Raw genomic sequence first — 12,666 nt, 5'->3', positions numbered from 1 at the left:
GAGAGAAGAGAGACGATGAAGCTTGAAATTTGGACATTTTGAGCTCAGATGGCAAATGATGGAAAACTAGGAGCTGTTCCAACTTGGAACTGAAATATCTCCCATCTCATCAAACACCAACATCCCTCTACATTGAATTATTGAATTTTGAACTGTGCAGAAAACAAGTTTAACTCACCATTTCTTGAGTATGTATGCATGTTGTGCTTTGAGATGCCATTGTGACAAATCAACAATGAAAAATGTATAGTGTGTATCCTCTGAGAAGTAGGTTGAGCAGGAAATAATATGTGAGTGATGGATTCAGGTATTTGCAAGGGACACAACAGAAAACCAAACTGTAAACCGTGGTAGAGTATAGAGAATGAGATAAATTCTAAAGCAGGGTGAAACTCTGGGGGCAGGAGTAGGGGCAGACTTCAGGAAAAGGAAAAGGCCTTCTAGTTATGGACAAAACTGCATTTTATTATCTGTATGTTTGAACATATTGAAAAATAAAACATTTTCTCCCATAGAAATAATTTCTAGGTTAAGATCCTCAAAGTTGTCATCAAATCCACATAACTCATAAGCCAAAAAGTACACTTCGAATTTCAGTGTATCGTAGAAGATGATCCCATTCCAAAAACAAAATAAAAACAGAGAAAGAGTAAGCTTTTGTTTTTAAATCCAGAGTGATCATCTAATTAATTAAATCAACATTCAACAACAAGAAAATGGTGCATCTACAAGTATATACCAGGCTAGGCTGTATGTGAGCTGTGAGAGACAGAAGGGTAACACAACACAAAACAAACAAAACCCAATTCTTAATTTAGTGTGAGGCACGGACTCATAAATGCTTAATTGCAGGCAACATAATGTGGGAAGTGCTATAGGAACCGTGTGTCCAGATTTCTGTGGGAGACTTCAGAAGGATGATGGAATCTGCCTCGGAGTATCAGTAAAGAATTTGCAGAAAGTAACATCTGAGCTGAGCTCTGAAGGATGAGAAAGAGAAAAGAATTTTCAAGGAGGGCTGGACGGCGGGACAGACGGCCGGAGGAGGATGGGAGTGCGGTGCTTTCTGCAAGAGCCTGTGGGCAGCCCTCACCAGATAATGCCGAGCAGCTGAATCGGGTAATTTACAGCCTGAACAAACAGAGGAGACTCAGCTGAGAAACAGTCTGCAGCCAGGAAAGACAGAGAACTCCTAGAAAGTGGGGATGGTTAGAGATTGAGGCTGAAACCTCGCCCTGGGCACACTGTAAAATGTATGATTGTCTAACTGCTATGCTGTACACCTGAAACTAATACAAAATAATGTTGAATGCAAACTGTAATTGAAAATTAAATAATAACCTGTTATTTCAACACACAAAACTAATAAAAGGAACCAGCATGTTTGCCATTTAAGACAAAAATAAATAAATAAATAAATGTTTGTGCTGGGACTAGACCCCTAGGCCTCCAGCTCCAAGTCAAAGGCTGCTGGGAAAGGAAGGATGGAGGAAACAGGTGGGAGTGCATGGGTCTCTCAGCCAGGCCTGCCCCCTCTCACAGTCCAGAAGCCCTCAGGGCTGGAGGTGACCTGGCGATCAGGGGAAGGCGATACCCCCATCACACCTCTGTTGCTGCCACTGCCGACAGTGCAAGCCTTGGCCGACTCTGGTTACCTGAGCCTCGGGCGGCTCTGTACAGCTGGGCAGCCACCATCCAAGGCTTGCCTGTGCCTTGGGCCAGCCCTGGGTGGCTGGGGGGCTGAGGACGGGTCTGGCCACACTGCCAGCACAAACATTTAGTAACTCAAAACTCAAACAGGTTATATTCATCACAAAACAAAAAAGCTTATCTAGAATATGGGGATAATCATCTCTTTTCTTCTCGTGGGTTTGAATGAAAATGAAATGAAACGATGTTTTAAAAGGCACCCCCAAAATATCAAGGGCTACACCCACCTCTAAGATGTTGCTTAGAGATTCTTATTTTGGCTGTTTTCCTTAAGAAGCTGGAATTTTGTGGCATGAGTTCTGCCTGCAGGTTCAAAGAATTTTTATAAAGCTTGAATCAGCAAGTTTAAAATGTAATGTACTGTTTTGTTGGCCTTGCATTTTGCCTTACTTTCCCCCATCAGACAGTGATTAAATAGCTTTGGGTTTGGATACTATGGATACTCAACTCATCTTCATTAGTGGAGAAGAGATGTCTGTGAACGGCTATGAAGATGCGAAGTGCTTCAGGAGTGTTACTGCTATTCTAAAGCGGTTAACTTAATGGAACATTTGACCCAAATTTTAAAATCTCAGCCCCAAAGAAGCAGTAAAGTGGTGTAATAAAGGGAGACTGGGCTAAGGCAGGTATAAACTGAATTTATAATCACATATTGTGGGGATGCTTGCAAAGCCAAAAAATAAGGGTAGGGTGTGGGAAAGAGAAGAGGTGGTTTTTCTCCCAGAGAAATTGTTCTGAAATTCAACAACTCGTTTGCTTCTCCCTTTGGAGAAGAAAAACGATCACCCTATTCCAAAGTGGCGAAGCTCACATTTAAACTAATTATCCTAACCTGTCTTACCCTCCCTCAAACCTTCCTCCCCCACTCTCTTCCTCAAACATGAATGGAAAATCTTCCAGTCTTTTAAGAAATTCCAGTTCACCATTCCAGTCTCTTCCATTTGGCAAAGCTCTCTCACCATGTAAGATGAACTGAGCTGGGAAAGGCTCCACGTTCCTCCTCTCTGGCCAGATACCTCAGGGCCAGGAGGGAACTGTAGCTGGGCCTTCTCTATCAATCTATCATCTATCTATCTATCTATCTATCTTTGTTTTTTAAATTTTTTATTATTAAAAGTATTACATATGTCCCGTTTTGTCTCCCATTGACCCCTTATAGCTCGAGCCCCCTCCCCCCCAACTGCCCCAGGCCTCCACCACCCTGGTGTCTGTGTCCATATATGCATACAAGTTCTTTGGTCGATCTCTTCCCACCCACCCATCCACCCCTCTCTTTCCTCTGAGATTCGACATGGAGAAAAGTGAAGCCATTGGGACAGGGAAGGCGTTCTGTCTATCTGCCTGATACTGTGCTAGACATTTTATATGGTCCGTTCCCTGTTGAACTTCAAAAACTATCTGAGGCAGATATTAGTATTTGCAGTTTGCAAATGGAAAACCGGAGGCACAGAGGCTTATTAACTTGCCTAAGTCTACATAGTTAATGAGGACTTGTTCTAGAATTTCAAAGCAGATTTATTTGAATCTACTATGAGACAATGTTAAGGTACAGCGTAGGCGGGAATTCAATAAGTAGTTGTTGAATGAAGGACTGAATCTTCCCCTCAGATAATCTGCCTCCATTTCCATGGAGCTCCCTCTCATGCCCCTGGCCATGTTCTCTTTTTTGTGTGGCTACAGCATTTACCTGAATATCTATGACCACATCTTTACCTTGTATGACAGTTACTCATATCTTATATAATAAAAGCCTAATATGCTAAGTATCTGGTCATCCTGTTGGCCGTTTAACAAATCAAAGCATAATATGATAATGATATGCTAAGGCTACTCAACTGCTCACTATGACATGCACTGACCACCAGGGGGCAGACGCTCTGACCAGTAGGTTAGCTTGCTGCTGGGGTCCAGCTGATCAGGACTGAGCAAGATGAGCTGGACACACCCAGGAGCCCTCCCACGGTCCCTCCCAGGCTGGCCAACCTCCTGCTTCCCTCCCTGGCCCTGATCATGCACTGGTAGGTTCCCTCAGCCTGGCCTGTGTCCTCTCACAATCTGGGATCCTTTGGGAGATGTTGGAGAGCCGGTTTCGGCCTAATCCTACAGGCCAGGCCAAGGGACTCCACTGGTGCACGAATTCATGCACCAGGCCTCTAGTAATTATATAAAGCACCAAAGGGTGCTCAGATTGAGCTTGTTGTCACTTATGTGGTAGTCGTTTCAGACTTCTGAGGAACCTTATAGTGGATTGGCCTCTCTATTGGCTGATTGGGCATGCTTTTTACTACTCCTCTCTCTGAGCAAGAAAACAGATCAGCCTTCCTTTACTGGGACCCATTTTCCTGGTCACTGGCAGATTTCCCCTGAGTTGGGGTAAATGTGCCCTGGCGTTATCCTACGTGCACAATATGCCTGTTCTGCAGGGGCATCTAGATCTTGAAACACAAAGCCATTGTCACAGAGCCTGGGTTTGGGATGGATGCAAAATAGTGATTTCAAAGGGTTACATAGATGTACAGACATCTATGAAACTCGTTGTAACTTGGGAGAGCATTTTTGAATGTCCAGCTAGTATGGACTTATTTGTTTTCTTTCACTATTGAGCAGCCTCCATTTACATTGAATCTTTAATCAAAGTCCAAACTCCATTTTAGTTTCAATGCATTAGCATCCCCCTAAATGAGAAAGGCCCTATTTGTCATTTTCCCTTTAATTAATGGCACTAGTTAATAAGGCTCAAAACTGTTTTCTGAATAGTTACTTCTCTCAAAATACCAACTACCACAAAATCTCTTTGTTGCTGTTGTTTGTTTTAATAAAAACCTCAGAATTTCCTAGTGCTTTGAGAACAGGGAATTTTGGCATCAAAGAAAAGAAATGCATACATAAAACAGGTTAATCAAAAACCTTGTAGTCCTGAATTCAAGTTGAAAATATCAGTTTGAACTTCAGAATTATTTCATCACAAACCAACAAGCAGTGAGCACTCCTATGGGTGGATTGTGATACTGAAATAATACCATTTCCCATTAAGATGAACCAGGGTTCCTTGATGAAATGGATGTTTCTAGATCCAGATCAGCAATCTACATCTTGTCAGACCAGATAGCAAGATAGCACGAAGACTACCAATGTTATATTAAAAGGACTCAGGAGGTAGTGCTTGAGATTTTCATTTTCATTAAAAAAATATAACAATTGCAGTGGATTAAAACATATCAAACATATTTAAAACCCTTACTTCATGGTAATGCTTAAAAAACTGGTCACTACTCTAGCTGGTTTTGCTCAATGGATAGAGCATCGGCCTGTGGACTGAAGGGTCCTGGGTTTGATAATGGTCAAGGGCACATGCCTGGGTTTCGGGCTCAATCCCCAGTGTGGGGCATGCAGGAGGCAGCCGATCAATGTTTCTCGCTCATCATTGATGTTTCTATCACTCTCCCTTCCTCTCAGAAATCAATGAAAAAACTAGTCACTACTGTTGCAGGATGCTTATAAACAAATAATCATTTCAAAAACTAGTAAAGGGAAGGAATTAAGCATTTATTCTGTCTTTCTTGTGAAAACTGTGTCACAAAGTAACAAAAATATTGATTGAAAGAAATGACACCTTTATAAAACTGTATTCCCTCCCCCAGCTACCAATGAAAAAACCCTTCATGGATCAATGGATCTAGGCATCAATAAATACAAAAGTAAGAGGCAGGGCCAAGGAAGAGGGAAACCTAGAGATTAAAAGGGATTTTAGAAGACTTATCAACCAATTGCAATGTGTGAAAGTTTCCAGAATCCCAATTCAAACAAACTGTAAAATACATTATATAATATTTATGGGTCCTTTAGAAATTTGAACACTGAAGATTTGTTATGAATTGTAGTTAATTACTTTTAGGTATGATAATTGTATTATATTCATTTTTTTAAAAAGAAGTCTTTATCTTTTAGAGATAATACTAAAATATTTATGGATGAAACAATATAACCCCTGAGATTTGCTATGAAACAATATGGAAGTGGGAGGAGTGGGTGGGGATATAGGTGAAACAAGATGGACCATGAGATGAGAGCTGATGACACCGGGTGATGGGTATATGGTGGGTCATTATACTACATGGAGAACATAGCGCAAAGTTGAAAAAGTGGCACAACTGTGATTCCACTACAGATCGACTATTTTGATAATCTGACATAGGAGAGAATCTTGGTTGAGTTTATAGAAAGGCTGCAGGCTTCCTATTCAGGGGTCAATTTATATAATAAGTCTGGGCTGGATTAAGATTTTGACATGGGGACTAAGCTAAGGAGTGTGCGTGCGTGTGTCTGTGTGTGTGTGTGTGTGTGTGTGTGTGTGTGTGACAGGAAGGAAAAATTATTTAGGATGGTGTTTCTGCAAGCTGCAATTTAAAAGAAAAAAGGAAACACTGGGGCTCTTATATTGCTATTTTCTTCCAAAAAAGATTTACATTTTCATCTTATTCAGAGACAATTTACTCAGTGTCAATCAGCAGGAGCTGCCAAACTGAGCATCATGGTATTATTTTTGCTTCAGGGAAAAGAGAAAAAAAGTAGTGCCACTCAAATTATAGCAGAAACTCATGAATGACAAGGAGCTCTGCTTCAGTTCCAGCTTTTAGACATCCAAATATGCCCCAAGGAAGGTAACATTAAAAACCAAGAATTTTGTCTACTCAAAATGTATTAATTTATTTTGACAGGTATAGACATTCTTAAATTCCAAAGTATATTAGAAATGATACCCGAGCTTTTTTTTTTCTTCAGTAAAAGTATGACATGGAACTTTATTAATCTCTGCATTTTAATACTATTCATAGGTCTGTAGAATGAGAAGGTTGTTTATTAAGTGAACTGGGATGTTTCTTTCTTTTTTTTTTTGAATATATTTTTATTGATTTTTTTACAGAGAGGAAGGGAGAGAAATAGAGAGTTAGAAACATCGATGAGAGAGAAACATTGATCAGCTGCCTCCTGCACAGCTCCCACTGGGGATGTGCCTGCAACCCAAGTACATGCCCTTGACCGGAATCGAACCCGGGACCCTTCAGTCCGCAGGCCGACGCTCTATCCACTGAAGCAAACCGGTTTTGGCCTGGGATGTTTCTTGTTTAGAGCTATGCAAAGTCACCAGTTTCTATATAAATTTTCTAAACTGATGCATACGCACTCAAAAACATCTTGTCTTAACTTCATCTGGCATACATCTTTAAAAAGTAAAGTTTTATAAAACAATAATAAGCTATATATTTGAGAGTATTTTAAGTTCACAGGAAAACAGTGGCAAGTACAACTTTATTTATGCCCCCTGACCCCACATACACAAACCACCCCCTATTGACATCCCATACCACAATGGTATATCTGTTAAAATCCATAAACCTATATTGACACACCATTATCACCCAAAGTCCACAGTTTAAATCAGGGTTTACTCTTGGTGTTGAACATTCTATGGGTCTGAACAAAAATATAAAGACATATGTCTACTATCTGTCCCTTCCCACTAACCCCTGGCAACCACTCATCTTTTAATGGTCCTATCGTTTTGCCTTTTCCAGAATGTCATATGGTTGAAATCACACAGTATGTAGCCTTTTCAGATTGGCTTTTCCCCCTTAGCAATATGCATTTAAGTTTCCTTCATTTCTTTTCATTGCTTGATAGCTCATTTCTTTTTAGCACTGAATAGCATGCCATTGTCTGGACGTACCACAGTTTAATTATCCACTCACCTACTGAAGGATGTCTTGCTTGCTTATCAGTTTTGGCAATCCATGTGTTGTTTTTAGTGTGAGCCTGTTTCCAGTTCATTTGGGTAAATACCAAGGAGTGTGATTGCTAGATCATATAGTAAGAGTATGTTTAGTTCTGTAAGAAACTGACAAACTCTTCAAAAGTGGCTGTGCCATGGAACAGACTAATGAATCTCAGAGGGAAGTGGTAGGGGTTGGGGGGTGGGAAAGAGATTAACCAAAGAGCTTATATGCATATATGCATAACCCACAGGCACAGACAATAGTTTGGTGAAGGCCTGGGGATGGGTGGAGGGGTGAAGGGGGTTACTGGGGAAAAAGAGGGACATCTATAATACTTTAAACAAAAAAGATAAATTTAAAAAATAAAACATATGCAAAAATAAAAGGAAAGTGGCTGAACCATTTTGCATTCCCACCAGCAATGTGTTGCTCCACATCCTCATCAGCATTTTGTGTGGTCAGTGTTTTGGATTTTGGTCCTTCTAATAGGTGTGCAGTGATATATCATTGTTTTGATTTGCAATTTCCTAATGACATATGTTAAACATTTTCATATGCTTACTTGCTATCTATATATCTTCTTTAACTTAGGCCTTTTGTCCATTTTTAAATTGGGTTCTTTATTTTCTTGTTGAGTTTTAAGAGTTCCTTCTATATTTTGGATAACAGTCTTTTATCAAATGTGTTTTCAGCAAATACTTTCTCCCAGTGTGTGGCTTGTATTCTCATTTTCTTTATATTATTTTTATCAAACAGAAATTTTTAGTTTTAATCAAGTCCAGCTCATCAATTATTTATTTCATGCATTGTGACTTTGTTGTTGTATCTAAAAAGTCTTTGCATACCCAAGGTCACCTAGGTTTTTTTTATTTGCTTTCCTCTGGAAATGTTATAGCTTTGCATGTTGTATTTAGGTCTATAATCCAGTTTGAGTTAATTTCTGTAAAGGGTATAAGGTCTAAGTTGTATATAATATTTCTTATTACCTTTTTAATGTCCATGGAATCTGTAGTCATGTCCCCTTTTTTATTTATAATATTTGTGTCATCGCTCTTCTTATTTAGTGAGCCTGATTAGGGGCTTCTCAATTTCATTAATATTTTCAAAGAATCAGCTTTTGGTTTTACTGATTTTTTAGTTTCAATGCCATTGATTAAGCTGTAATTCTTTTTCCTGAATACTTTGCATTTAATTTGCTCTTCTTTTTTCTAGTTTCCTAAAGTGAAACTTTAGATTATTGCTCTGATCTTTCTTTTCTAATATATGCATTCAATCCTAAATTTCCCTCTATACCAGTGGTTCTCAACCTGTGGGTCGCGACCCCTTTGGGGGTCGAACGACCCTTTCACAGGGGTCGCCTAAGACCATCGGAAAACACATATATAATTACATATTGTTTTTGTGATTAATCACTACGCTTTAATTATGTTCAATTTGTAACAATGAAATTGGGGGTCACCACAATATGAGGAACTGTATTAAAGGGTTGCGGCGTTAGGAAGGTTGAGAACCACTGCTCTATACACTGTTTTCTCTGCACCTCACAAATTTTAATAAATTGTATTTTCATTTTCACTTAGTTTAAAATATTTTAAAATTTCTCTTAAAATTTGTTTTTTTGACCCATGTGTTATGTAGAAGTGTACAATTTAATCTCCAAGTATTTGGAGATTTTCCAGCTTTCTGCTATTGATGTCTACTTTAATTCCAGTGTGATCTGAGAGCAAAAAGTGTATGATTTCTATTCTTTTTAAAGTTGGAAAGGTGTGTTTTATGGCCCAAATGTGGTATGTCTTGGTGAATGTTCCATGTGAGTTTGAGGAGAATGTGTAATCTGCTGTTGCTGTATGTTATAATCTATAGATGTCAATTATATCTAGTTGATTGATGGTGCTGTTGAGTTCAACTTGGTCCTTACTGATTTTCTGCCTGCTGGATCTGTCCAGTTCTCGTAGAGGAGTGTTAAAGTCTCTGACTATAATAATAGATTTATCTATTTCTCCTTGCAGTTCTATCAGTTTTCCCTCCTGTATTTTGTCACTCAGTTGTTAGGTGGAAACACATTAAAGATCGTTTTGTCTTAGAGTACCGACTCTTTTATCATTATGTAATGTCCCTTTTATCACTGAAAACTTTCCTTAATCTGAAATCTGTTCTGTCTGAAATTAGTACAGCTATTTCTGCCTCTTTTGATTAATGTTAGCATTTCTTTACCCTTTTACTTCTAATATATGTGCCTTTATATTTAAAATGGGTTTCTTGTAGACAACATATAGTTGTGTATTTTTTGATCCATTCTGATAATCTCCATCTTTAGTATATTTATCCCTTTGACTAATATTTGATATCATAGTTATTATTATAACAGTATTTATCTTTCCTCAGGGAAGAACCTGAAGTCGCTAACCCATTTCCTCCAGATACAAATCTAGAGATAACCTACTGCCTATGTCTATTGGAACAGCCTTCATTCAGATCCATAAGCAAGAAAGGGACCGAGTCACTCAAATAGGAATTCACACTAATAGAAAGAGGTGTTGAGCCTAGGTTGGTAACTTAAGCTTAATACAACGGCTTTAGGCTTATTCCACAGGGGCTAGTTCGGGTGTAGATTGTGGCTAAAGCCATTAGCTTCTCTGGAACTGGCTAACCTGGCACAGTTTCATGCTTTGGGATCCAGAGCTGAGCACACCTGAGTGAACTGAGAGAGCTGTGACTCTGGAATCCTGCTAAGATACCACAGAGTCCACAGAGGAGATGGACTAACAAGAATGTTACCTAAGTAATAGGTCAAGCTTCTTCAGCAAGTCACAGGGCAGTGATTGTGACCTGATGAAAGGTGCCCACATGTGGGCATTTACGGTGCCTATTCACTGTGAAGTATTAGGAACTATTCTCAACTAAGCCCCTGGGATGATTGGACAGAACTTAAGAGGGAGAAATTAGACTTCTGCTAATAATGGCACTTTCGGCCTTGAGCAATGAATTACACCTTGATCACGTCAAATGACTCGTATGGATTAGACTTTTAAAAATGACTGGCCATATGTCACCCCCTGAGGACCTGTGGTAATTGTTTTAGTTGATTTATGCATTAAGAAAACATTAAGGAAGAATCACAGGAGGTGGATCAAAGGATCGGAATAATTTGGAGTAAAGGAAACAGGAGGGAACAGTGGTGTCGCAATCCCCTCTACTCACGAGGCTGATGGGCATTCCAGTGTGTGTACCGCACCGGCTCAGACATCTGCCCTGCTGTCTTCCAGGTATATTCTCCTGTGTCATTCTGGTCTTGGAGAGCTATCCAGAAATAACTGTCCTTTGTTTTTACCACACTACTGATCAGACTGGTAATAAAAGCCTGTTCAAACCTTAAAAAGGGGGAAAGGAAATGGTTATATAATGGAAGTTTCTGGGCAATTAAAAATGCCATTAAAACGTAATAAGGTGCACAGAATGGCACCAGAATAAACATTTCTCATGAATTCTTTAGAACACGGAGCAGAAAAATACCCAAAGACACTGGACATCATTCATAAATGCAAAACGTCAGTGTAATTCCCAGAAATACATGCAAGAGGAGAATTTGACTCTTACAGACAGGGCTTCATTTTTTCAAGGACTAGAGTTTAGCTCCAATTTCGAAGGATAGGTGCTGAAGTCCATGAAGCCAGCAATAATACATTTTTTGGTACAATATGTGCCTTACTTTGCAATCACACCCCATGCAGCACACCCCAATCCATAATGTGCATGAGATGAGGGGTGGCCAGAGGGGACAAGGAAGGATATTATGCTTTTCTGGGTGAGCATCTGTCAGCAGAGCTCACATGCACCTACTCTGCACACTTGCCTGGTGAGAACGAGACAGAGATTGGAGTAGCAATTTTATGTCTCCCAAATCAGTTTTTCACAGGTACGTGGAGTCCTTGACTTATTCAAATGTGTTCAGATATGCAAATTCACTGAAGATAAATTTAAAACCCTAGAAATGAACCCAAGGAAGTGCAGCCAGTAGCATTTCCTCCAAACAGCTGAATGAGTTAGTGTTCATTGATTGGTGGCAAAGCTCCCTACCCAACCCAAATGCATCAGAAGCAGAATCTAGGAAACTTGTCTATATGCTTTCACATGACTGCCTAAAAAAAAGATGTGTTAAAATTTAACCAGCATTGAAATTTTAAGCAAAGTTGGAAGCTATCTTGAAAAGTTTATTTTCAGTACATATAACGTTCTGAAGAAACATTTCAAACAGGGCTGATTTTTGGACAGACTTGTTGAGTCAGCGGGAAAGGAAAGGCCTGATGAAATTACCCAGGAAACCTAACAAGAAAGCAAATTAGACTTTTTCATCCAATTTTGCGTTTTTTCCTGACCATGCATCCTTAACTTGCACAGGGAAGCAAAAGCAATGGGGCCATTTAAGAATAGAGGAGTCTCAAAGGAATAGGGGAGCAAGGGAAATGACACAAAGGAGTAACATTTTAAACTGCCTGATGAACATCACTAGCAGCAGTTAGAGGTCTTAGTTGTCCATGATCCTCATCTTGGCTGAGCACCTGGATTTTCATCACGCTTTAGTAAATTTCTTCTGCAGGTTCCAGCACACATTTGAAATTAGAAACGTTTTTTTGTAACCAGATCGCAGTGGGCAGAACCTTTTGTAAAGATGCTTCAAAAGGAAGGAGGGTGAAGCTAAATATTGAGTCACGTCATTAACATGCCCAGTGCCTAAAACTGCTGTGCTAGGAGGCCAGCAAGGCACTGCACCATGGAAGCTGTGGCCAGCACACCATTCACTGTGCTGGTTCTAAGAACCCAAGGGACATTGCTGGTTCTTCCATTAGCTTGTACCATGACATCTATCAGATAATGGAGAGAAATAACATTGTCTGTGAACTTGGACGCTAGTATCGTTATTCATGACAACATTTTGCTTTTGTCCCTTGCTGGTTGTAGATTTATTTAGTCCACTCTGGTTTGCTATTTTTATCTCCATTTATCATTGCTTAAAACAATAGAAACCTTCCGCTTTTTAATTGGCAAGCATATTTTTTTAAAAGTAGTTGCATATAATTCTCATACATTAAATCCTAGAACCTTCAAATCAAAACAGGATTCTAGTTTTCTCAGTCTAGTTTAGAAGATGGCATTGTTAATAAAGAAATTCAGCAAATAGATC

At 39.4% G+C, this 12,666-nt stretch overlaps 1 protein-coding gene across 2 annotated transcripts in view; it reads right to left on the bottom strand.

Annotated features, from left to right (window-relative positions):
- The window catches only part of PLA2R1 (phospholipase A2 receptor 1), a 104,892-nt gene that overhangs the window by 35,763 nt on the left and 56,463 nt on the right, over nucleotides 1–12,666 (bottom strand). For both annotated transcript variants that reach the window (XM_070422895.1, XM_070422896.1), the window contains exon 11: nucleotides 10,686–10,855. In XM_070422895.1, coding sequence (XP_070278996.1) covers nucleotides 10,686–10,855 — 170 coding nt within the window. The remainder of the gene's footprint in view (nucleotides 1–10,685; nucleotides 10,856–12,666) is intronic.

This window comes from Myotis yumanensis, unplaced genomic scaffold (assembly GCF_028538775.1).
Source record: "Myotis yumanensis isolate MYYU_CA2020_CCGP unplaced genomic scaffold, mMyoYum1.0.hap1 SCAF_8, whole genome shotgun sequence".
Taxonomy (NCBI): domain Eukaryota; kingdom Metazoa; phylum Chordata; class Mammalia; order Chiroptera; family Vespertilionidae; genus Myotis; species Myotis yumanensis.
Note: the sequence above shows the minus strand (reverse complement) of the source record. Positions and strands in the feature narration are given on the sequence as shown.